This window comes from Saprolegnia parasitica (genome assembly GCF_000151545.1).
Source record: "Saprolegnia parasitica CBS 223.65 unplaced genomic scaffold supercont2.6, whole genome shotgun sequence".
Lineage (NCBI taxonomy): Eukaryota > Oomycota > Saprolegniomycetes > Saprolegniales > Saprolegniaceae > Saprolegnia > Saprolegnia parasitica.
In genome coordinates, this window is record NW_012156400.1 from 379065 (window position 1) to 402250 (window position 23186).

Genomic DNA, 23186 nt, shown 5'->3' on the forward strand with positions numbered 1-23186 from the left:
ACGCATTGCCGTTGACCATTTTGGCAAACAGCAAAGTCCACGAAAAGTCCTGCATTGCGCCACGTATTTCTCTTGCTTTTTGTATCGGAAAACTTTGCAAGGCCGTCTGATAGGTGTTTTCTCGTGCCAGTGCGAATAAGATGTCGGAGGATTGAAGTCGCACTGGATGACTGGGCGTTTACTGTACTGCTGTGCTGACACGAGACGTGATCAAAGCTACCAATAACGCGGTCTAGCAAACTTGTGTACGCGTGTGTGACCACGTAGTGCAAGTTGGAAGTGCTTCAATCAAGACGTTTGCAGATAGCAAAGCCATTCGCTATGTTCACTTGCTGGAATGATCAGCGAAGAACTCGAGTTGGGGTTAGTAAAGAAGATCCATAGCTGGGTCCATAGTAAGCTTCAACCGAGGATATTCATGGCCTTGCTTCAACCAACCCGTCAAAATGGTAGCTCCCGCCAATAGAATCACCTCTCTGCCACGAGGATGCGGCCAAAGAGTCTCTACAGTGTACTGTACGCAGTCGTCCTTGCCTGCACCAAACACCAGCACGCATCACGGATGTTGGGCATTGAACATCAAAAGAAGGTGTGGATTATCGACGCTCGCCTACACCACTACGCGCTCGTGTGAGCTTCGACCGTGCTGCGTCCAAGGCGGTCGCAGAATCGTCGTACTTCAACGAATGACGGCCTCAAGATGGCCTGTCTGGTCAGAACGAGGCACGTGGCACGCTAACAGCACAGGACGTTGGATGAGGCCACCCGAGGGTAAGAACCGGAGTATGGCCTCCAAGAGCTTCACTTTCGTGATGTGCGTGGCGCCGGTCAACATCAGCGGCACAGAAGTGGTCACAGGAAGCGAGCTGCCTGCGGAAAGAACCTCGTCGACGCCGCCGTCCATCCATCGCACGAGCAGAGATTTGTTGAACCTTTCGGAACGTGTCGCAGCTGCCTGCTCTTGCTCGTCCTCCGACCTCCCAAGCAATGCGGCTGCATATGCTTCTGGTCGTGCTCGAGCGTAGCTCGTACAGCTCCCGCAGAGACAATGATCCCAGGCGCTTCTTAGCTGCAACCAGGCCAGTCCACAACGCCCGGTCGCAGGCCGTCGTACAGGCTGCCACGTATTTCTCCCCCCAAACGGTCTCTGGGACTTGATTTTGGGAGCGGCGAGCCGAGCAGTTGCCCTTAGCACCTGCGTGTCCAGGTACTCGATATGCTTTTTCACTTTATATGTATTGCTACAGGTATCCAGATACTACATCCAATACAAATGGGCCGCTTATTGACAGATTTTGCCACCGCATTCCATGCACTGTAACAATATATTGCAAGATAGAGGTTTTCTGAACCATCTGGCAGTGGGGCAATAGCTGATGCACCCCACGTCTCGCGGCGACACATCTGGTTGCCAACGGGATCACGGCCAAGCCGACGGTATTACGATGGCGCAGTTCATGGGCCTCCACTACATCCTCAACACGAGCAACAACAAGGCAGCGCACTACGATGCCTTGGCGCGCGATGACATTCTGCGCACGAGCAACCTCCTCGTGAACCTCAATGGCCATCTCCGGCGGCACGAGACGCACCTGCCGCCGCTCTCGCAGTGCCTTACGGCCGACCGGCTCGCGATTGACGCGGCGACCGTGCGCCGGCGCTTGGCCATCGAGCGCCGCAACGCCAAGCGGCAGATCGTGTCCAGGGCGTCCGCGGTGCCAACGTCGTCGCCGCCTGTCTTGATCCATGTCAAGAACACCAAGAACCGCGTGTCCGCCGCCGCGTACCGCGAAAAGCGCGAGCACAAGCTGTCATTCATCATCGACGAGATCCATCGGCTCGAGGCCGCGCACCCGAGTCTCCGGCACCGGCCGTTTGCGCCGGCAAAAAAGGCCAAGTCGGTGCAGCTCGCGACCGAGTCCAAGGACGAGTACCGGCGCCGAACGAACCGCGAGTCAGCCGCCGAGTCCCGACTGCTGCAGCAAGAGAAGGTTTGGTACCTGAGCCGAGAGCTCGCGCGGTTGCGAGCACTTGCACCGCAATAGTGTAATGCTTGCATGTAGTATACATCAAAGATGACTGACACCAATCCGACTTGATGTGCGTCCGTCCTTTTGGGTTCGCTCGATGAAGCATCTCGCTTCGGCCTCCAACGCTTGTTCTTTCCGGTTTTGCGTATTTCAACAGTCACCTTGGCACTTGTCTGGCTTTCTTGGCTTGACACATTCTCATTACATCGGGCTGTGATCGCGAGCACGACCAAGCGATGGACTATTCTCTAGCTGGAGACGTGTAGTCAACGACGCTGAGGATACCAATCGAACGCCCTTCTTGCCATGGTCGCCGCTGCGCTGTGTGAAGAACCTACGTGATGCATCCGATGTCAACGCCAATGGGAAAGAGAAGAAAGGGACGACACCTACGGGGCTAGAATCCCGCACCTCTTGCGTGTGAAGCAGGAGTCCACCGACTGGACAAACGGTGGTCGACTGCGTACCTTCTGCATCTTGACACGTTGCAGAAAGGCTGCCCCCGAGCTCGTCAAGGAAACTCTACGCTTACGCTCCAAGCACCGCGACCGACTTTGTGCTTGCGCCAGTAAGGCCACTTGATGGTATACTGTAGCACGGATCTTGAACGTTGGGGCTGCCCATGGCCACCTCCACCGAATGTCGATGTCATGCCTGTCTTGATAAATTGATACTAGAGCGTTGCTACGGGGAGTTCTAAGAACACAAGGCGCCTCCATCGCACATCGCGCCTACCGACACTTGAGCTTTGCATCCATTCCCAACGAAAAGAGTCTATATGACGATTATGCCACTGATTGCATCCACAAATCAGTTGTTGCTTGGAAAGTACTTGCCGTGCACGTTAGTATCAACATATCAAGCTGGCATTCGCATCCAAAACGACTTTTTTCATCATCTACACGTTTGCGTCCTTCTGGCGGCGCATTGCTTTCGGCGTCAGCGACAGCGCGCGCTTGAGCACGCTCGGCGTGTGGTGGGGCACGGACCCGAACTGCGCCCCAGGGCTCTTGAACATCGTCGGCGTCAACAGCGCTTCGGTCTCGTACGCGAGCAGCTCCCGCTGTTCTTCTTGCATCGGGTTGCGCGTTTCCGTGACTTCGGCGGCCCGCTGCGCAAAGTCGGCTGCTGCGTTCCAATCGACGCGGAGGATGCCCCAGGTCAAAATGACCGCCTTCATCGCCTCGCCGCACATGTCGGCGTACCAGAAGCCGTCGAGGCCCCATTGGAGCGTGATCGGGAGCACATAACTGAGCGGGACATAGAGGCACCACGAGCCAATGTTGTTGGCGATCAAGTTGATATTGGCCATCGACAGCGCGTTGAGGCACGCCGTCATCATGAACCGACCGAACGCGACCATGATGCAGCACACAAAGACCACGAGCGCGGACCGGCACATGGCGATGATGACCGGGTCCGGGCTCCAGACGCGGAAGAGCGACTCGTTGAGAAGGTACACGAGCAGCACCATGGTGACGCCGCAGACGGCCACGATCGACGCACCAATCGAGAGCACACGCTTGGCTGCGACCGCGCTGCCTTGGCCGAGGTACCGGCTCATGCGGATCTGCGTCGACGTCGAGAAGCCAGAGACGAAGGCGTTCACGACGCCAAAGACGCCGTTGAGCACGGCTTGGCACGCCGCAATGTCCGGCCCGAGGTAGCCGGAGAAGGCGGTCGTGCAGGCGGCCGAGGCCCAATCGACGACGGACGACATGCCCATGGGCACCGCCAGCGGGAGGAAGACCATGAGCCGCTCCTTGCTGACGCACTCCATGGTCCAGCCGCCCCAGTACGCGAGGTGGTACTGCTTGTACCACACGGTGTAGGCGACAAAGATGAGGAGCTGGAGGCACGTGCTGGTGACGGTCGCGATCGGTGACCCGATGAAGCCGAGGCCGTCGTAGCCAAAGCCGCCGTAGATAAAAAGCTGGTTGAAGACAATGTTGAGGACAACCGTGAGCGTGCTGCACAAGGTCGCCGGCATGATGACGCCTTGGGTTGCAAAGTAGGTCGTCAAGCAGCCATAGAGGTACTGCGGGATCAGCCCGAGTGCCATGATCATCGCAAACTGTTGTCCGTACGCCACCTAGTACACTGACGATGAGAGGTCGATTGACGGCGCGGCAACGATCCTACCGCTTCCGTGTCGTCGAGTGTCAATGCAATCATGTGGCCCACAAACATGTACCAGATGATGATCGGGATCGCGCCGACGACCGAGAAGACGATGCATGTCTGCAGCCAAATGCCCACGAGCGTGTTGTTGCCGGCGCCATACGCCTGGCTGCACAGCGTGCTGATGGCGGGAATCGCATTCTGGATGAACGTCGACGGCACGCCCATGTAGACGGACGCAATCGTGACGCCGGCGAGCTGCTTGGTGCCAATGTGCCCCTGGAACGCTGCGTCCGTGATGGTCATGACCTGGCGCACCATCTGCCGCAATGAGAGCTGCAGCGCCATGCTCGAGAGCTCGAGAAACTCTTGCTGTGCCGGAATCATGTCCTTGTCGAGCGACTCGTAGCCAAAGAGCACGGGCGCGTCGTCGTCGTCATCGTCGTCTTGCCGGCGCTCGCGCGTCCCGGTGCCCGCCGAGTACATTTCAATCTCGACGCCCTTCTTGGCGGCCATGAGCCCCGTCTTCTCGGTCGCGTGCTTGACCATGGCCGGTCAGATTCTGAAATGCAAAATGCAACCTCGTGGAACCATGATCCGGTTGAAGTTGTGGCACGCGCCTTGGTTCAACTTGAGCCCAATTCGGACCTTGTCCTTTTAACAAGGCATTGTATCCGCATTTACCCACGTAGAAAAACATTATGACCTTAAAGCGAGGTTTTCAAATTCGGAGAATGCCTAAAATGAGGCATAGCCCTGGAATTGAGGCCGTGCCCAAGCTACTTGGCTCCACGAAGGAATGCTCCAGGGTCTGTTCCGCCACCAGTCGTGCACAGGAGGTACCACCTCCGACTCGGTCTCCTGCAGAATGCGAGGATATGGATGCTAGCGCATGGATCACCACCTCGTGTCGGGCTATTCCTTACCAGCAGCGCGCGTCCACAGGTAGACGACGTGTCCAGGGAATTCCCCGCACGGTCCACTACTGTAGCAATACATATCCTGTAACAAACCATAATTATCAAGTATGTATCGAGAGGACCTCTTTGTTTCAATTGGCCATGCCCCAACAAACCGCAACCTGTGATGCGCGGCTGGCCCACCTCGTGTACCGTGGCGTCATGACGGGCGCGCTCTGGACGATCTCGATTGATGGCTACGAGCACCTCGCCCAGGTGCAGCGCGGCGCCGTGCCGCTGGATCTCAAGTCGCTGGCGCGGGCGGCCGGGCGCAATGGCGGCGCGTTTGCTATCTTCCTTGGCACCTTTGGCGGCGTCTCGTGCGCGGCCGAGAGCCTCCGCGGCGTGCGCGACTGGAAAAACACGTTTCTCGGCGGCTTCTCGGCCGGCCTCCTCCTCACGCACAAGGCAAACCCGACCGCGCTCTCGTCGTTGCGGGCGACGTTGATGACCGCGTCGATCTGCGGCGCGTTTGCGTCCGTCTTTGGCGAGTTCTCCAACCCCGAGTAAGCCCAATAGAACTATCGTTAGTCGTAGCACCCTCTCTTCTCGTGCGCACCACCACAGAGGCCATTAGAAAGAGGATGCACATCGTGCCGGTTGCCAAGTGTGGAGTCAGCCGCCTCACCACAGCAGTCGCGGCGCCTGTCTCTTCTTGGTCCTCACATTGCACATGAGCCCGGCCCCATCAACGATGGGGTATCATAATGGCCGCATGGTCACAGTGCTAGATTACCCACGCCATTCAACCTCTTAGATAGATAGATAGATAGATAGATAGATAGATAGATAGATAGATAGATAGATAGATAGATAGATAGATAGATAAAAACTAAAGGATATACCCCGCCTTGCCCCAGCCCTAGTTGATGCATTGCGACGAAGAAAGGCCATTCGTCAAGCAGCCCGCGGCGTATTTATAGCTGCCGATGGCGTCCAAGGTCCGAGTGCATGGGACGGGGTCGAGCAACCGCCTCCTTTGCGGCACCGAAACGCCGCCGCCGACGACGCCTGTACGACATTCTATCCATGCCCTCATATTGATGGGGCTTGGCGTGGTAGCGTGCGCCGTCCAGGGCGGCACCGACGACCCCTCGCTTCGTGCGGCCGGCCACGTGCGCCACACCGACGTACTATCGTGCTATGGAATGTCGTTAGCTAAGCATCTGGACGGAATGGTAGCTTGATGGCACCGCTTGGCGATTCGGCTTCAAACCAATTTGAGGTGCTCCGATCGCTGCCAGAGCAGGTCGTCAATGCCATCATGCTAGGCGGGTGCGCCCGAGAGGCCACGTGAAGCGCCTCAAAAGGTACCAATCGGCGTGGTCGATGGCAGGCTGATGGCACGCGACGCGGCAGGGTCGACGTCCAAACCTTAAGAGCGACGCCATTCGCAGTCCGACTGCCCCCACCAACCACATTCCTAACAACACAACCAAAGAGGCCGCCATCGCCGAGTTCGTGGCGCTTTTGCAAGCCAAGTACGAGTGCACCAAGTCGCTGCGCGCTGCATTCCGATCGTGGGATATCAACCACGACGGACAGCTCTCGCAGGGCGAAATGAAAGACATGTTTACCACCATGGGCTGGGCCTCCCAGCTCGGCCACGAGAAAGTGGACGCCCTTATCCGCAGCGTCGTGGACCCAAGCACCCAGTCGATACATTGATAGTGTAACGTGGTTCTGATTGGCGCGTAGGTGTGTGTCGTACCACGCGTTTTGCCAGCTCGTGCTCCCGTCCCAGCCCATGGACAAGCCACAGCGCCAGCACATTTTGCAAGAAATCGAATTTGGCCAATCGGTGCTCGGCGAGCACGTGGGTGACCCGGCCGAGTCGGGGCCCGAGATGGGCGCCTGTCACGTGGTCTACACGCTACGCAACAAGTACGAAGTACGTGCACACATTGTCAATGGAAAACGTGTATAAAACTTGTGGTAGAAAATGAAGCTGGGCACAGTGTTTCGGCTCTGGGACCAGAACAAGGAAGGCAAACTCAGCCTGGATATGGTACCTGGTTGCCGCGCCCGACGCACGTTTGTAGATGCGTCCGCGTAGATTCTCAAAAACCTCGAGAAACAAAACATCAATGTGTCGAGCGACACGGTCCAAGAACTACTCCACACGTACGTGTTTTGTGGTCTACATCGCGTAGACAATATTCGTATGGTCTAGATACGACGCAGACAAGGATGGCATGCTCAGTTTTTACGAGTTTGCCAATATTATGAACGGCCCGGTGCTCCAAGGCCACGACCGCGTCCTCCTGCGCAAGCTCCGTCGGTCCGACGTCGTGGCGCCGCCGCCTTCCAAAGTGGCGCCGCCCGCCGACATCGTCGATGTACAGTGTCTCTACCACGGTTTTCTCGATGTTCATGCAGGCTCGTAGGCCGCCAAGCTCAGTGAGACCGTGTATGCCAAACTCAAAGGTATAGAGATATGGAGGACCCTACCCTCGAAACCTACCTTTCTAGTCTACAAAAACCGAATTTTACAAAGCTTTGGCGACATGGACGACGACAGCAGTGGCAAGCTCACGTATGCCGAATTCCGCCACGGGGTAAACTATTGACATTCTTGTACATTGTAGCAGTGTTTCTATTCCAATTAGTTGATGAAGAAAGGCATTGTGCTCAGTGAAGCCGAGTTTCGACACCTCACCAACGACATGGACGCCGACCACGACGGGCTCATTTCGCTTTGGGAATTTACGACGCAGTTCAAACAACTCATCAAGATGGACGAAGCCAAGGACTTTGGGTTGCAGTCGTCGCTGCCATCGAGGTCCCTTCGCCGCCATAGTTGCTTGCATCACGACTGTGGTATATAGTTGGGCCGAAGAGCCGTTGCCAGCCAAGCCGGAGCACGGCACTCTGCCTAAATTCGATTTTGCTCAACTCCGAGCGTACATTCCTTGAGCGTGCCGCTTGAAACACCTCATTTTCCTCGTAGGCGAACGACCGTGCCCACACGCAGCGGACATACGCCGCGTGACGACACCAAGGAGCTCCTCTGGTATCCACAGCTTGTTGCCTGCTTTTTTACATCACTATCGTATTGTCCTAGCGGTCCAAAGTCGCCGTTGAACCCGTGGCGGTTTGCCAACGAAGGACGATTGCGCTTCGAGCCCGAGTCCACGCAGTAGTTTATTCATTTTTGATAGAGCTGTCACGAATTGGGACGTAGGTATGGTCGTGGCAACAGCGTGAATAGCGTCGCCAGTGTCGACAAGGAGCGTCAGCGTGTGCGGCACGCCTACATCCAGGGCCAAATGGCCCAGATGCGCGTGGATGAGCAGGCGCGGGAAGACGCCGTGCTTGCACGCCAGCAGATGCGTGACAAGGCCAAGGTCGCAGACCACATCCGCCAGCGCACGCAGTATTACATGCGGCTCAAGCAGCGTGCGGAGCGTGATTCGCGCCTCTTTGACTAGAATTGATGTGTTGCTAGAATCTAACAACAATTAAAACAACGCAAGCCCGAGCGACTTTCGTCTAGAACGTGCCACGTATGTTAGTGCAAAGTGAAACCGCTAGCGCTGAGCACATGCCACGTCATAGTGTGCGATACATAAAATGGCTCAAGTCCCACGCAAAAACGACAGCACACGACGACTGTATATTCTAGGGCGTTTTCGTACGCTTGCTACTTGCGCGGGCCAGGAATCCGAACGAATTGCGTCATCTCGTCATGCAGGCACTGCCATTCGCCGGGGTAGTTGATGCGCTCCGTGACACTGAGCTCGCCAAGATTGGCCTCGGGCTGCGTCGCCACCTACCACCATGCTTTTAGGAACAATGCATTCGAGATGGAGTACCTCGATCCTCGTGTGGCACTCGAGAGTGTCCGGGTCGAGCGGCGTCCGGTAAAACGACTTGATGACGCGCCGGCGGACGCAGCTCTGGCCTATCGACTCGCGGCGCCAGCTGTACCAGCTCAGGACAATGTGGTTGTGCTCGTTGCGCCACGCCTTGTAGCCTGACCAGTTTCCTGCGTTTTAGCTCTCAGACGACCTACGAAGAAGGACCTACCGGACATGGCCGAGCGCACGAGACCGCCGTATGCATAGTTGCTGCTGAGTCCGACGGGCGAGAACGATAGAAACATCGGGTCGCCGGTCAGCAAGTACGGTGTTCGCATCGGAATCAAGCTTTCTTCAAATGCAATCTATCAAGCGTTCAATCTTTCCATTGCCCAAAGAGAGAGCGCGGGATACCTGGAGCTCGGTCTGGGTCTCGATAAAGTTCCACGTCGTCATCATCTTGAGACCGAGGACGCGGTAGACCCACGACGGGTTGTTGCTGCTGGTGCCCGGCGTGTACGTTCCAGGCAGCGGCACTTTTCGGCGCCACCGGCCCGTGATGGAGGTCGCGTCGATCGCACCCTCGGGCTCGGACCCTTCTTCATCGCGCGTCGACTCGTTGTGCTCCTCGGTCTTCTTGAACTGGTACGCTTGACGCAGCTGTGTCACGAGCTCAAAGTACCCCGCGGGCTCGGCCCCGTCGTCCGACTCGTGGTCTAATCACAACAACAATAAGCAATCTCTTGGCGACAGATTTGGACGTACGAAGGAGCGCGACGACTTCGTGCGGCAAGTTGCGCTTGAGGTACTCGAGGAACGCGTCGCACTGCATGTTTTGCGTGGAAACACGTACGTCTCGACTTCGTTTTCGCAAAATTTGATGAAATCAATGTACGCTTGGTCGAGGAGCTCGGGCTTGAAAATGCAGTGGGCTTTTGAATGCAGAAAGGACTGGAACCGGCCGATCAAGCCCGTCCGGAACGAGTGCCGGACAAGGTTGACGCAAAACGTGAGCGTCTCTTCGTAGCTCTGCAGCGTCGCGCCTTCCGAGACCGCGCACTTGGCCACGGGCAAGGTCGCGCACTCTTCGGTAAAAATGTAAAAGTCGCGGAGCGGGCTTTTGGCCTCGGTAAAGTCGAGGTCGTTCGCGTTAAACGTCACGATCGACGCAATGAGCAAGTGAATCTCGCTCAGACACAGCGCGCGTTGAAAGTAGTCGTAGCGCGTCGCCCGCTTCTTGGTCGGACACTGCTTGTCGTCGACGCCAATGATGTCGGAAAAGAAGGTAAAGGCTAGTCGCATCATGTCACAGATGCAAGAACCAAAGTCTTGTGTCTACCGCAGGACGGCACGGTCGACGGCGCGGGCGACGGCGGCGCCTGCGGCCGTCGAAAGCTCGAAAAGCTAAACGCTACCATACACACAGGTTGTGTGCGCAAACAAAGAGGCTGAGGTGCGCACCGCTCGACGACGGCACGGGCGACGACGGGGCAGGCTTGAGAATGCTCGTGAGGCTCAGTGCTAGCCATGCATTATGATCCACGGCGTAAAGAGAGGTAAGAAGGTACCGCAGGACGATGCGACGGGCGAGACAGGCGTTGGCGCCGACGCTGTGCCTGGCGGTGGGCGCATAAAGCTGGAAAAGCTGAACGCTATGTCATCGAAGTGAATGACGTGACACGTCTGCGATGACATGATGTCGGTGTACCAGACGACGGCACGGGCGACGACGGCATGTGCGGCGCGTCACGGCGCGTGTTGCCGTCGCAGGCTTCGTCGGGCCGCATTCGCTTGTTGGTCGACGCCGTGAGGTCTTGCAGCGAGAGTAGCCGCGACGGGTTGCGCGGACAGACCGAGTCCGTGTCCATGCGCGACGTGTCCGTGAGCTGCTCCGAGTGCAACGAGCTCTTGGTTTCCATCTTGGTGAGAAAGCTGGAAAAGCTAAAGGCTACAACATGGCTCGTAAATGAAACATGGTGGCATTTGGTACGACGACGCAGTTCGCACCCGACGACGGTGCGGATGACGGCACGGGGGACGCGGGTGCGTGGTGCGTTGGGTACTGCGACGGGTTGGCTTCGTACGCTGGCACGTTCGTCGTCGCGCGCTGGTTGGCGCCGTCGTAATGCATGGGCTGCATCGTGTAGGCGTCCATCGCATACGGATTTTGGCTCGGGAACGATGCATACCGATCTTCTAAAAAGGCGACGAGGCTGCCCGAGAGGTCGGGCATGCGAAGCATGTAGCCGCTGTTGTTTGCGTGCTGTTGTAGCTGCACCTGCTGCTGCTGTACTTGGTGCTGATGTTGTAGCTGGTGCTGATGTTGTAGCTGGTTTTGGTGTTGCTGGTGTTGTTGATGCAGCTGGACTTGCTGCAGGTGATGTTGCTGCTGCGGTTGATACTGCTGTTGTTGCTGCTGCGGCGGCGGCGGTGGGTACTGCAGTGTGTGCTGCGCTGGATGCGGCGGATGCGGTGGCTGCGGCGCGACAGGCAGTCCAGGCTCGGACTTGATTCGCGGACTCGGCGGAGTCTCCGACGCCCTTGTCGAGGCCACCGGCATTTCGCTCGGCGGTTCGGCCTTGGTTTTGGTGACCTTAGTCGTCTTCTTGCGCGTCTTGCGGCTCGACGAGATGGAAAACGACGGCGACGGCAGCGACGCGCAACACACAAAGTGATCGGCGCTCACTTTTTCAAAAAAGTAGACCTACGCGAGGGATGAAATGACCTCGTATCGAGGCCGCTGCGGGAACCTTAAAGTGGTGCAGCGTCTCCGAGTTGAAGCGCGACGAGACCCAGCCATAGTGCCACGACTGCTTCATCTGGTTGATCTCGTACGTGTAGCCCGAGTTCCCGGTCTTGACGCCGTGCATCCACATGCCAAACGGGTTGGCCGCGTTCTTCTCGTTCGCAACAATGTCGGCAATCGGTACGATCGTCCCTGGAAGGATACGCGAGTCGCCTCTCGCCGAGTCGTCGACCTCTTCGAAGCGGCCATACACTATGTGCGCCGGCCCGCCCTCGACGGCGATCGACGAGCCGCAAAACGTCGTCTCGCGGTGCGCGCCACAGCAATGCGGAAAGCACCTATGTGCAACATGAAGGATGATGGTTCGCCCATGCATCGCCGCTTGTACCGAACGTTCTACGCAAGGTGGGCAGGTGAGATACTAGTACATGGGCGGTCGTGCACGCGTACCTTGTGGCCGCTGGACCGGTTGTTCCTAGAGGCCGCCGAGGGCATGCGTTAGCTCGGTCAAGCTGGTTGCGTGGCATTACCTGACGTACTCGGAGCGGAAGATGGACGGCGCTGCGCAGTCGGCGTGCACGAAGCGGTACGACTCGGCGCCCATGTTCATCGGCGCTGCTGAAATCCTGCGCATTCCTCCTCTTTTCGCCGGTTGGTATCCGGATGAGGTACCGCGTGATTTCGGCCAATCGTTTGCAGCTTGTCAAAAAAGTGCCCAATCCAAAGATGTGCAATCTCGACATTGAAATATGATTGGTTGAAAGGTCCGCGATTGACACGGCACTTTGACGTGAGCAGTGGTCCGCGGGCCCCGAGAGCATGCTACACCTTGACATGAAAGCAAAGGACGATATAGGTACTACTGGCTAGGTCCTACACAACGACGAGCTACAGTCATCGCACGGGACAGTCGACCACTCCGCTTGCCCTTCAAATTGTTATCTTCAAGCGCCTTACATCATTAAAGACACTTCATAACTCCAACTATAGTCCACCCGACAGGCTAAACGACCATCACGTGGATCGTTGCTGTGCTTTTCGCCTCATGTCTTTTACGGAGAAGCAAATTCCAGTGCAGTGTACCGACGCGAACCGGGTCTCGACCTGCTATGGGAGCAGCCAGGTAGATACAGTTCTCGGATGCTAGTGAAAGAGGATAGCATGGGGATTATGCACTGGGGATTATGACACGTTAGCCCTCTCTCTGTGCAGTGTCAAGTTGATACTTGGCCACGACAGACAGAGAAAAAGCACACACAACGACGCCACAGCAGAGTGCAGACTGTCAAAGCGGCCACGAGGTCGGCGGCCACTGGACTAGCTCGTCGACTGTGATGTAACCTTAATTGGGCGTTCCGCCACGGTCCATACGTGCCATTGGCTCGTCCGCACCAACCGCAACAGGCTCAAAATAACACTTCAACGCGTACCGGTAATAGTATCCAAGGTGGTGTCGAAATGGCAAGGAGGGACGTGATTGGCCAATGCGAATCAACGCTTGCTATTGAAATGCCTTGCTGTTTGTAGCGCACGCTATTGTATGTCACCACCGGCCGCATTGGGCGCCCAACTCAGTATTTTTGCCACTTGCGACGAAGCATGGGCTGCTTGCAGTCGTCGGACGCGCCGGAGCTGCGCCTCCCCAACACCTTTCTCCGCAACCTCTGCACGCACTACGACGGCGTCGACGTCTTTACGCGCTACCGCGTCATCAAGGAGCTCGGCACGGGCGCGTTCGGTGTCGTCAACCAAGTCGAAGCCCTCGGCACGAACGAGCACTTTGCGATGAAGGCATGCGAGTCGATTTCCAGCGCATGTAGTTCACAGTGGAATAGGTCATTACGATTGGGCCCAACGCCAAGTTGCCCGTGCTGCGCAAGGAAATCGACCTCTGGCGCGGGCTGCAGCACCCCAACATCGTCCGGCTTATCGAGACGTACGAGTCGCCGACGCACATTTACATGATCATGGAGCTCTGCACGGGTGGCCACCTCTTCAATGCGATCAAGTCGCGGAAAGAGGCCTTCCCGGAAGCCACGGCCAAGCTCTACGTGCGCAAGCTCGCGGCGAGCATCCACTACCTCCACCTCAAGAACATTTGCCACCGCGACATCAAGCTCGAGAACATTCTGTACGAGACCGACTGCGCTGGCGCCGAAGTCAAGCTCTGCGAGTATGCTCGATGGACCACGAGTGCGCACTCATTTTCTGTCTAGTTTCGGCGCGAGCACCATGTTTCGCGAAGGCGTCCTCATGCAAACCGTGCTCGGCTCGGTGGTTTACATGGCCGTGCGTACTCTGCGCTTGCTTGCTCGGAGGTATCTCATGCTGCTCCCGCGTGTGCTTAGCCCGAATTTCTCGAAGGCCAGTACACGCAGGTAGCTCCCGTCGCGCCCACACGGCTTCTCCAGACGACGGGTGTATGTAGGCGTGCGACATGTGGAGTCTCGGGGTCGTCATGGTATGTAGTGCGTGGCGCTTGCAGCATCGATCTAAGATTGGACGCTATGGCAGTACATGCTTCTGAGCAACTCGATGCCATTTCACGGCGATACGGAGGACGAGATCGTCGAGAGCATCTTTGAAGCCAAGGCACGTAGCTCCTTCCCCATAGTATCCCGCATTTAATATGCCGTGCAGGTGATCTTTGACGGCGACAGCTGGGCCAACGTCTCGGAGGACGCCAAGCGATTGATCCAGCGCCTCCTCGAAGTACACCTCGCACGTTGGCGTCGTGTTTTGATCACGCTGAGTAGCCCGACATTAACAAACGCTACACGGCGCTACAGGTGCTCATGCACCCGTGGGTGCAAAGCGCTGACGTTCCGCTGTCGCCAGCGTGCCAGTACGTTCCGACCTTGCAAGGAGCTCGCGATGACAGGGGCGTAGGATTGACGATGTCATTACACGGCTCTCCGAGTACGCTTCGTTTGGCGCCATGAAGCGTGCGGGTCCGCTGACCTGTTCCTGAAAATGGAGAGGCTACATAATGCTGCGTAGGGCTCCTCGCGGTGGCATTTTGCTGTCCGTCGATCGACATCTCGGACATTCGCCGGGCGTTTGACGAGCTCAACGTCCTCCACAACGGCGTCTTGACCATCAAGGACTTGCAGCAAGCGTCGCTCACGTCCAAGTACCCGGCCGTGGACTTTGCCAAAATCTTTTCCAGGTACACATTTCGTGCCTTTTCATGCAGCTTGTGGAAACAAATGTGCGAATGTACCTAGTCTCGACATGGAGAACTCCAACCAAGTGACGTTCGTCGAGTTCATTTCGGCCGTGATGAACCCGACGACAATCGACGAGACGGTGCTGCGCAAGGCGTACCAGCTCTTCAACCCGGACGACACCAAGGGTGGGATCCGCACCGACGGCCTCGCTCGTACAAAAGACGATTAGCACGCAGCACACTCAAGGATGACGATGATTAGGGCTGCTCGGACCCGACTTTGATCAGCTCGCGGTCCAAGACATGATGAGCGTCGCCGATAGCGACCACGACGGCGCGATCAACTACGAAGAGTTTGTCCATTTGATCCAGGTACATTGCTCAAGTTTCATTTTGAGATTCATGCGAACAACCCTTGTCTAGTCGCGGTCTGCACCCCGCGCGATGAGTTCACGCCGTGGCTTTGGACGTCGGAGCAGTAGGTCGCGCAGCACGCGCGAGCCGCAGTCCGAAGTGTCACCCGCCAACAAAATTTAAGACGAACGAGGTCCTGTAAGAGACGAAACAACAATGTGATTAGCACTTTTGACTCGAGTCAAGAAAACTCGGTGGAGTATCTCGTTTGTGAGATAGCGTCCGACACAATAAAGGTCAAAGTGTCCTCAAAGATTGTAAGTTAGAACCCTTCGTCGTCACCGCTGTCTTCGCCACCCGAAAAGTAATCTAGCAGATGCATGAGGACACCGCACGCGTCGTCGTCGAGACGTACCTAGCTCCTCTTCGGCCTCGGATGCAATCTCTTCCATGCTCTCTTCGACATTCGACTCTTCCAGCGCCGGCGTCGCAACCGACGGAGCCTTGACCAGCTCGGGTGCTGCCACCGGCTCGGGCGTTGGCGTCGGCGGCGGGTCGTGCGCAGTAGCGGCTGCCTCGCTTTGGACGTCGGCGCCCCGATCCACGCTCGCTTCGACGCTCTCCTCCATAAAGCTTTCTTCAAACGACTCTTCGTCTTCGCTCGCCGACTTGGCCAACTCATCGTCATCGTTGTCATCGTCCGCCCGAGAGCTAGTTGTCTGCAGTGTCTCGGTCGCTGGTTCGGGCTCGTCGTGCGGCACATCTCTGTCGCCCCGCGGCGGCTCCATCATTGTCTCTTGTCGCGACTCGTCGTTAGTTTCTCTCTTCATTGCTACCGGCGGTGGTGTATCGTCCTCCTCGGCACTCTCAGCCGCCTCGTCGTCACTCTCTACTGCTGCCTCGACGGGGTTTGGTCGCTCCATCGAAGCCGGCGGGGCATCGCTCTGTGGTGCAGGGGGCGGGCTCTCCTCTGCACGCATAGGCAGCTCGACCGATCGCGTCGTCTCTGAGATGAGCTGCTCGAGTAGCCGCGTGAGCTGTTCGTGGTTGACGACACTGGGCCGAAACACGTCATGGGATGTCTGGACGCGCTTCAGAAGCTCGTTTGCCGTCGAGCGCAAGTGGATCTCGGGTAGCTCGATAACCTCGACGTGGAGCGCATGGTCGATGCCTTCGTACTCAACTGCGAGCGTCGGCACGGGCTTGTACTTGAGCCCGAGTCGCTTGGGCACGAGCGCCATGTAAAGCGTATAAATGAAAAACCAATTCGTTGTCTTAAATTTAGCACGGCGTCGTCGTCCCGCCTTGCTAACGCCGCAGAACGCTCCATGGAAGCGCGGGCGACAAGGATAACCCGGGAGGAGAAGAAGGAGCTCGACGTCCTCTCGCGCTACGTGCCTCGCATCGTGCTCTCCAACTACATTGCGTCGCGCGCCAAGCTCGAGGCGCCTGCGATAGCATCGTTTACGGCGGTCGTTGCCCTCTTTGATATCTCGGGCTTCTCAACGCTCGCCGACCGCCTCGCTCGGGAAGAGACCCACCGGGCGCCCGTGCCGACTGGCGCTGAGGCAAAGTCGCGCATGAGCATGACGGGGAAGCTCGACATCTCGCGGTCCGCGAGCCATCGGCGCGTGAGCACCGCGTCCGACAAGGTCTCGCTGCGCATCGGCCACGACGTCGATGACACCGCGCCGTCCTCCGACAAGCGCGGCAGCATCGTTGGCGACAAGGCGAGTTTTCCCGAGCGGCATAATTCAACTGGCGATGCGTCGGCCAAGAAAAGCATGCCGGCGCGGGCCGGCATGGCCGTCGAGCAGCTCACGCGGCATCTCAACCAAACACTCGGTACACATTTGTCGTCCATTCCTAAACTCAAAGAATTGCGTAGCTCCCGTGATTGACATCATCACCGAGCACAACGGCGACATCATCAAGGTACGAACAGCAGGATCATTGTCATGCCATTCAAGAACGTGTCTAGTTTGCCGGCGACGCGATGATTGTCATGTGGGAGACCGAATCGTCCGCGCCTCGTACCGACAGTACGCCATTAACTCCCGTCGACCACGGGCTGCTCGTGCACACTGCAATACTGTGTGCGCTCAAGGTTCTCGGCATGCTGCGTGGTCAGCCGGCCGGAAGCCACCGGCTCGGCATGCACGTCGGCATGGGTCTTAGCACAGTCACTGGGAATCACGTCGGTGGCCTCTTGAACCGATGGGAGTTTTACGTGGCGGGTCACGCCAACCAGCAAATGTCCATGGCCGAACACGACGCGGGCGAGGGCGAGCTCGTGGTCTCGTCCGAGTGCTACCACGCGCTGGTAGCGTCTGCGGCGATTGAAAACCTGGCTGTGCAGTCAACGGTGCTCCTCACGGGCAACTACCGCATCGACAGTCTCGAGAGTAATACGCCGCGCGTGTACCCGACAAGACCATTAGAGCTCTCGGGGGACCTTATTCCGCTCATCAAGTCGTACGTCCCCGGCTGCATCTCGCTCTCGCTTGGGAAAGGGAAGCTTGTGATCAACGGCATGCGCTCGATCACGGCGATCTTTATCAAGTTTAGCGAGATTTTAACGATTACGGACCCGCAAGCGCAGCTCTTGGAGGTGCATCGCTGTCTCTGCGCCGTGCAAGACGCCGCCTACCGCGTGCACGGTACGCCTCTCTGACCAGCGCTTAGTCGTGGGGTCGATGATGGAGGCTACGTAGCTACAATCCGACAATTTCTCATCGATGACAAGGGCGCCGTGGCCATCGTCATTGTCGGGCTGCCCCCGTTCTACCACGAAAACAACGGTACCGATTGGCATTTTCACTTTGCACTTTCAACTTTGCACTTTCATATTTGGTTGTAGCTCTACATGGCATTCGCATGGCACTCTACCTGCAAGAGAAAGGTGTCAAAGCCTGCATTGGGTAATTCAATGTGCGTCGGTTCATCGTCTTGATCAACGGTGATGTAGCATCACGTCCGGGCCCGCGTTTTGCGGCAGCATCGGTATCCCAACCCGGCGTCTTGTCGTGGTTGAAGTCGCGTTTTTGTAGGCAGCGCGGTGCGGGCCGAGTATGCGGTCGTGGGCGATACAATCAACCTCTCGGCGCGGCTCATGTCGGTGGCGTTGCCCGGCCAAATTCTCTGCGACGAAGCGACGCAGTCGGCAACCACAACGTTATTTGAGTTTGACCAAGGCTCGCCGGTGCTCGTCAAGGGAAAAGGGACGACGATCACCGTCTTTCGAGTCTTTCGCGATGCAAATACCGACAACAAGGCGCACCCGCTCGACCATGGCGAGATCTTCTTGTCGCCCGACATTTACGTCAATGTGATCAAGCGGGTTCAAGCGTTTGCTGCTCGGTTTCAATCGACCGACTCGTCGCATATGCCGTCGGAGCAACTCGACCCGCTTCAGAAGCGAGTCGTCTTACTTCGGGGGCTTACCGGTGTCGGCAAGTCGTGCCTCTTGCGCCACTTGACCAAGGTCCACCCCAACGTCGTGTATGCCGCCGGGGACTCGGTGGAGAAGAACACACCCTTGTATATATGGAAGAAACTCATGAGCACCATCATCTGTGGCACCAACCGCGTCAAAGCCCACCGCGTCGAAGAGTCGGATGCAGGCTTCGTCGTCCTCGGCCGCCGACTCTCGGTGCTCGATCATAACAACAATGCTTCGAGATCGCCCAACGGCAGCGGCCAGACATTGGCGACGGCAGGTAGCATGCGGTCGCTGCCACCGACCGTTAGTGGCAGCGCACGCGCCTTGACGCAAAACACTCTCGCGCGCGGTGTGTCGTGGCGGACCAACACTTTGGCGCCGTCGCCATCGGGGCGTATGATCGACGTCATCGTTGTCAACACGGAAAAGTCGCGATTACCCGGCGCCGTCGTCACGAGCAAGAACAGCGGCAACAACGACGACGACGACAACGACGACGACGACGACGATGGTGACGATGATGACGACGATGATGACGACGATGCAAACGCCGACCGATCGCGCGTCGAGTCACTCGTGTCGGCCGTGCGTATTGATCAGTCTATCGCGCTCGGTAGCGGCCTTGCGTTTGTGAATTCGGTTGTGCAGTCGGGAAGCCTCTCGCCCGAGCTGCTACCGTTGCTCAATTTCTTCATTCCGCACTGCTTTCCCGAAAACAACTATACGCTCGCGCTCGCGGCCAACAAGGACGCGCTGCTCAAGGAGCTGATCGTGATGGTCGTGGCGATCCTCCAGCAAGCGTCCATGAGTCGCCCGCTCCTCTTCGTCGTCGACGATGCGCAGTGGGTCGACGGACAAAGCTGGGACCTCCTCACGACGGCCGCAAGTGTCTCGAGCAACATTGCAGTCGTCGTCGCCCACCGCACGGACGCGGCACCGAGCCACGACGCGTTCAAGAAGCTCGAGATGGCACCACTGACTTTTCGGTATGAACTGAGCAACCTCAGTCTTCGCGACACGTCGCTCTTTCTGAGTCATCGGTACGGCATCGCTATCATGAACTCGTACTTGCTCGAATTCGTCCACGGCCGCGCCCATGGCAACCCGCGCGACACGATCACGCTCATGGAGCGGCTCCTCGAAGTCGAAGCCATCGAAATTGATGTCACGCGCGGTGTCTGCCATGTCCACAAGGACGTTCACGAAGTCGATATGGAGGTGTCGGTGCAGACGCGTGCCAAGGTCATGTACCACTACGACTCGCTCTCGATGATCTCGCAGCTCGCACTGCGCATTGCGAGCGTCGGCCTCGAGTACGTCTCGCTCGACTGCCTCTCGTTTGTGCTGCGCACGGTGTTTCAGCTCGAAGCCGACAGCAGCTTTGCACCAAAAGCGTCGTACGACGGCAGCGTCCACAGCGGCGGCTCGACACGGCTGCTCGCACAGACAGTCACTATCCAAGCGCTAAGTGGACTTGGTCCGCTCGAAGCCGCCGGCATCCTCAAACTTGACAAGCACAACGAGACCATCGAGTACACGTCGTCCGAAGCCCGCACCGTTGTGTACAATGTCATGCTGCCGTCGCAGCGGGAGGTTATCCACAAGGTCTTTGCCAATTGGTTTGAATACGAAGTGCCCAGCCACCGGCTACCGCGGTTCCAGTACTACAGCCATCTCGCGTACCATCAGTCGCGCTGCCGCATGTACACCGATGCAATGGACCACTACTGCCGCGGCGCCGAAGAAGCCCTGCTGCGCGGCGTCTCGGACTATGCCCTCACGTGTCTCACCTCCGCCGGTGACGTGTTGGCGCTCACCGACGCGACGTTGGGGGGCAGCGGGTCGAGTGGCCGCCACTTGGCGCTGGTCGGGTCGAGTGACCGCCACGCGGCGCGGCGCCTATCGCGCCTATCGCGCGGCCCGTCGCTCCACTTTGCGTCTAACGATGAAAGAATCACATTGCACCAATGCAAGATCGAGTACCTCACGGGCCTCGTCATGGTTCAAAAGTCCGAGTGGACCGCCGCCATCGAACACTTTCAAGCCACGGTTGCCATCTACGAGCACCTTGTCAGCGGTCGTCCAAAGCCGACCACGTGGCGCATTCCGGCCTTTCTCCATTTCCCGCGCTTCTCCAAGTTGCTCTTCTGTCGGTCGTCGCCCGTCGGACCCTTCCAGCACCCACCCACAACAGCGCTCGCCGACCAAGTCGAGGCGTACGTCCGCGTGGCCAAAGCGCTTGCGGCGCAGATCGTGGCCGCCGAAGCCGCGCGTGAAAAAGCCAGCAACGCGATTCGTCTTCTCGGGCTCCGAAGCATCTTTAGCGCCAAGCCGCCATCAGGTACGACGTCCGAGGCCACGTTTGTCGCCTTTCTGCCCGGGCGAAAACCCCGGCAGAAGCTCCAGCGCAACATTAAGATGGACCTGTCGACCGAGGCATCCTCCCGGCGCAAGCTGCCGATCAAGCTCCTGTCGCAGTCGCACCTCTTTTCATCCAAGCGCGGGCTCCTGGCACCGGCCGTTGTGTCGCCCTCGGACGACCGCGGCTCGACCAAAATCCCGCCATCAATGGTACCACCCAGCTCCGAGCTCATGGATCAACGCCTCGCGTCGACCAAGGTCGCTCCGCCATTAGCCAGCGATGTCGACGCTGCATTGGCGCCGCTGCTACCGATCGAGCGGCGAGCACCCGTGTAACCAAATAGCAGACCGCGTGTCATCTGCAGCGTATGAACGATGCACTCAACCGAAAGGCTCAATAGAACGGACGCTTCAAATGGACCCTTGGCTCGACAAGACTAGATGTGCTTGGTGCGCTTGGGTGTGAGCGACATGGCGCGCTGCATGAGCGTGGGCGTGTGCGGCGTGCGCGTCGTAAAGGCCACGGATGGCGACCGGGCACTGCCGGGTGTGAGTGCTTCGTTGCCATAGGCGACAAGCTCCCGCGCCTCTTCCTCGTCCGGGCGCATCATGTCGGGCTTCTCGGCCGCGGCCATGGCCTGCTCGGCGCGCGCTTGCCAGTCGACGCGGAGGAGGCCCCAGGCGAGGACCACGAACTTGAACATCTCGCCGAACGTATCGGCAATCCAGAAGCCATCGATGCCCATGGCCAGCGTGATGGGCAAGAGGTAGCTCAGCGGCACGTAGATGCACCAGGACGCAACGTTGTTGGCCATGAGGTTGACGTCGGCCATCGAGAGTGCGTTCATCGACGCCGTGAGGAGGAAGCGGCCAAAGGCGACCATGACGCAGAGGATGAAGAACACGAGCGACGACGCGCAGAGCTCGTTGATCTCCGGGTCGTTGCTCCAGACGCGGAAAAGGAAGTTGCGGAGAAAGTAGACGGACGTCATGAGCACGAGCGCCGAGCACATGACGATGCGGGCGCCGAGCAGCAAGACCCGCTTCGCGGCGACCGCGTGGCCTTGGCCGAGGTACCGGCTCATACGGATCTGCGTCGAGATCGAGAAGCCCGAGACGCATGAGTTGGCGACACCGTAAATCCCGTTGAGTACCGACATGGCGGCCGCAATCTGCGGCCCGAGGAAGCCCGAGAAGGCCGACGCGACGGCGGCCGAGCTCCAATCGACGACCGACGACATGCCCATGGGCACGGCGAGCGAGAGGAAGATTTGGACGCGCTCGCGCTTGAGACACTCGGTGGACCAGCCGCCCCAGTAGTCGACATGGTACTTCTTCCACACGACCGTGTAGAGAAGAAAGAGGATGAGCTGGAGGTACGTGCTCGTGACGGTCGCGATCGGTGAGCCGATGAAGCCGAGGCCATCGTAGCCAAAGCCACCGTAGATGAAGAGCTGGTTGAAGAAGATGTTGAGGAGCATCGTCGTGCCGCTGCACAAGGTCGCCGGCATGATGATGCCTTGCGCGGCAAAGTAGGACGCACATGCATTGTAGATGAACTGCGGGATCAAACCGAGCGCCATGACCTTGGCAAACTCACTGCCGTAGTAGACCTACAGGTGCGAAATGAGAGATGTGTCTCGTTGAAGAAGGACGTCGTACGGTCTCGGCGTCGTCCATCGTCAAGGCAATCATGCGCCCGACAAACATGTAGTAGACCATGACCGGGATGCACGTCACGATTGCAAAGACGACGGCCGTTTGGAGCCAGATGCCCACGAGCACCTTGTTGCCCGCGCCGTACGCTTGGCCGCACAGCGTCGGGATCGCCTGGATCGAGTACTGGATAAAGGCCGAGGGCACCCCCATCCACATGCCGGCAAGCGCAACACCGGCGAGCTGCTTGGTGCCAATGTGCCCCTGGAAGGCTGCGTCCGTGAGTGTCATGGCTTGGCGCACCATCTGCCGCATCGAGAGCTGCACAGCCATGCTCGTGAGCTCGCGGATCTCTTGGCTAACGGGGATCATTGCATCCGGCATCGGGACGGCCGGCGCATCGTCCGTCTTCTTGTCGGTCGTGCCATACATCTCGACCTCGGCCTTGAGGAGCGACGACTGCTCGCTCGACGTTTTCTTGGCAGTCATTTCTTAGCGGTGAAAAGGCAAACTGGCAATGCGCTCGTGCCACGTTGAAGCAAGTGGCG

At 58.1% G+C, this 23186-nt stretch overlaps 9 protein-coding genes across 9 annotated transcripts; 5 read left to right on the plus strand and 4 right to left on the minus strand.

The window, feature by feature from the left end:
• Positions 1-1412: 1412 nt before the first annotated feature.
• On the plus strand, positions 1413-2045 carry SPRG_02464 (hypothetical protein; the record flags this gene model as incomplete). The annotated part of the gene is made up of 1 exon (XM_012341040.1): positions 1413-2045. The coding sequence occupies exon 1, from the start codon at positions 1446-1448 to the stop codon at positions 2043-2045; it is 600 nt and encodes a 199-aa protein (XP_012196430.1). The 5' UTR covers positions 1413-1445.
• Positions 2046-2928: 883 nt separating this feature from the next.
• On the minus strand, positions 2929-4700 carry SPRG_02465 (hypothetical protein; the record flags this gene model as incomplete). Its single annotated transcript, XM_012341041.1, has 2 exons — positions 2929-4122; positions 4173-4700. The coding sequence occupies 2 exons, from the start codon at positions 4698-4700 to the stop codon at positions 2929-2931; spliced, it is 1722 nt and encodes a 573-aa protein (XP_012196431.1).
• Positions 4701-5211: 511 nt separating this feature from the next.
• On the plus strand, positions 5212-5620 carry SPRG_02466 (hypothetical protein; the record flags this gene model as incomplete). Its single annotated transcript, XM_012341042.1, has 1 exon — positions 5212-5620. A coding segment is annotated over one exon (409 nt), but the record flags the coding sequence as incomplete, so codon positions are not given.
• A 378-nt stretch (positions 5621-5998) lies between these two features.
• SPRG_02467 (hypothetical protein) lies at positions 5999-8541 on the plus strand (the record flags this gene model as incomplete). The annotated part of the gene is made up of 16 exons (XM_012341043.1): positions 5999-6123; positions 6173-6240; positions 6293-6335; positions 6382-6420; positions 6470-6765; positions 6809-7001; positions 7050-7118; positions 7167-7234; positions 7284-7449; positions 7498-7537; positions 7583-7668; positions 7720-7892; positions 7939-8013; positions 8061-8123; positions 8175-8249; positions 8295-8541. The coding sequence occupies exons 1-16, from the start codon at positions 6040-6042 to the stop codon at positions 8539-8541; spliced, it is 1785 nt and encodes a 594-aa protein (XP_012196433.1). The 5' UTR covers positions 5999-6039.
• Positions 8542-8753: 212 nt separating this feature from the next.
• Positions 8754-12288, minus strand: SPRG_02468 (hypothetical protein; the record flags this gene model as incomplete). The annotated part of the gene is made up of 15 exons (XM_012341044.1): positions 12187-12288; positions 12107-12131; positions 12045-12052; positions 11661-11994; positions 10918-11614; positions 10619-10858; positions 10479-10562; positions 10372-10431; positions 10250-10321; positions 9760-10202; positions 9676-9736; positions 9325-9626; positions 9140-9275; positions 8926-9086; positions 8754-8882 (listed from the first exon to the last, which is right to left on the minus strand). Exons 1-15 carry the CDS (start codon positions 12264-12266, stop codon positions 8754-8756), a joined length of 2832 nt encoding a protein of 943 aa, XP_012196434.1. The 5' UTR covers positions 12267-12288.
• Positions 12289-13231: 943 nt separating this feature from the next.
• SPRG_02469 (CAMK protein kinase) lies at positions 13232-15441 on the plus strand. Its single transcript, XM_012341045.1, has 13 exons — positions 13232-13447; positions 13492-13829; positions 13873-13945; positions 14005-14034; positions 14085-14117; positions 14171-14248; positions 14297-14368; positions 14413-14501; positions 14546-14607; positions 14657-14825; positions 14884-15038; positions 15088-15197; positions 15249-15441. Exons 1-13 carry the CDS (start codon positions 13256-13258, stop codon positions 15360-15362), a joined length of 1515 nt encoding a protein of 504 aa, XP_012196435.1. The 5' UTR covers positions 13232-13255; the 3' UTR covers positions 15363-15441.
• A 40-nt stretch (positions 15442-15481) lies between these two features.
• Positions 15482-15967, minus strand: SPRG_02470 (hypothetical protein; the record flags this gene model as incomplete). Its single annotated transcript, XM_012341046.1, has 2 exons — positions 15482-15548; positions 15595-15967. The coding sequence occupies 2 exons, from the start codon at positions 15965-15967 to the stop codon at positions 15502-15504; spliced, it is 420 nt and encodes a 139-aa protein (XP_012196436.1). The 3' UTR covers positions 15482-15501.
• Positions 15968-16507: 540 nt separating this feature from the next.
• SPRG_02471 (hypothetical protein) lies at positions 16508-21334 on the plus strand (the record flags this gene model as incomplete). Its single annotated transcript, XM_012341047.1, has 7 exons — positions 16508-17024; positions 17068-17114; positions 17161-17839; positions 17894-17980; positions 18040-18100; positions 18148-18182; positions 18230-21334. The coding sequence occupies 7 exons, from the start codon at positions 16508-16510 to the stop codon at positions 21316-21318; spliced, it is 4515 nt and encodes a 1504-aa protein (XP_012196437.1). The 3' UTR covers positions 21319-21334.
• An 85-nt stretch (positions 21335-21419) lies between these two features.
• On the minus strand, positions 21420-23146 carry SPRG_02472 (hypothetical protein; the record flags this gene model as incomplete). The annotated part of the gene is made up of 2 exons (XM_012341048.1): positions 22645-23146; positions 21420-22595 (listed from the first exon to the last, which is right to left on the minus strand). The coding sequence occupies exons 1-2, from the start codon at positions 23125-23127 to the stop codon at positions 21420-21422; spliced, it is 1659 nt and encodes a 552-aa protein (XP_012196438.1). The 5' UTR covers positions 23128-23146.
• Between the last annotated feature and the right edge of the window lie 40 nt (positions 23147-23186).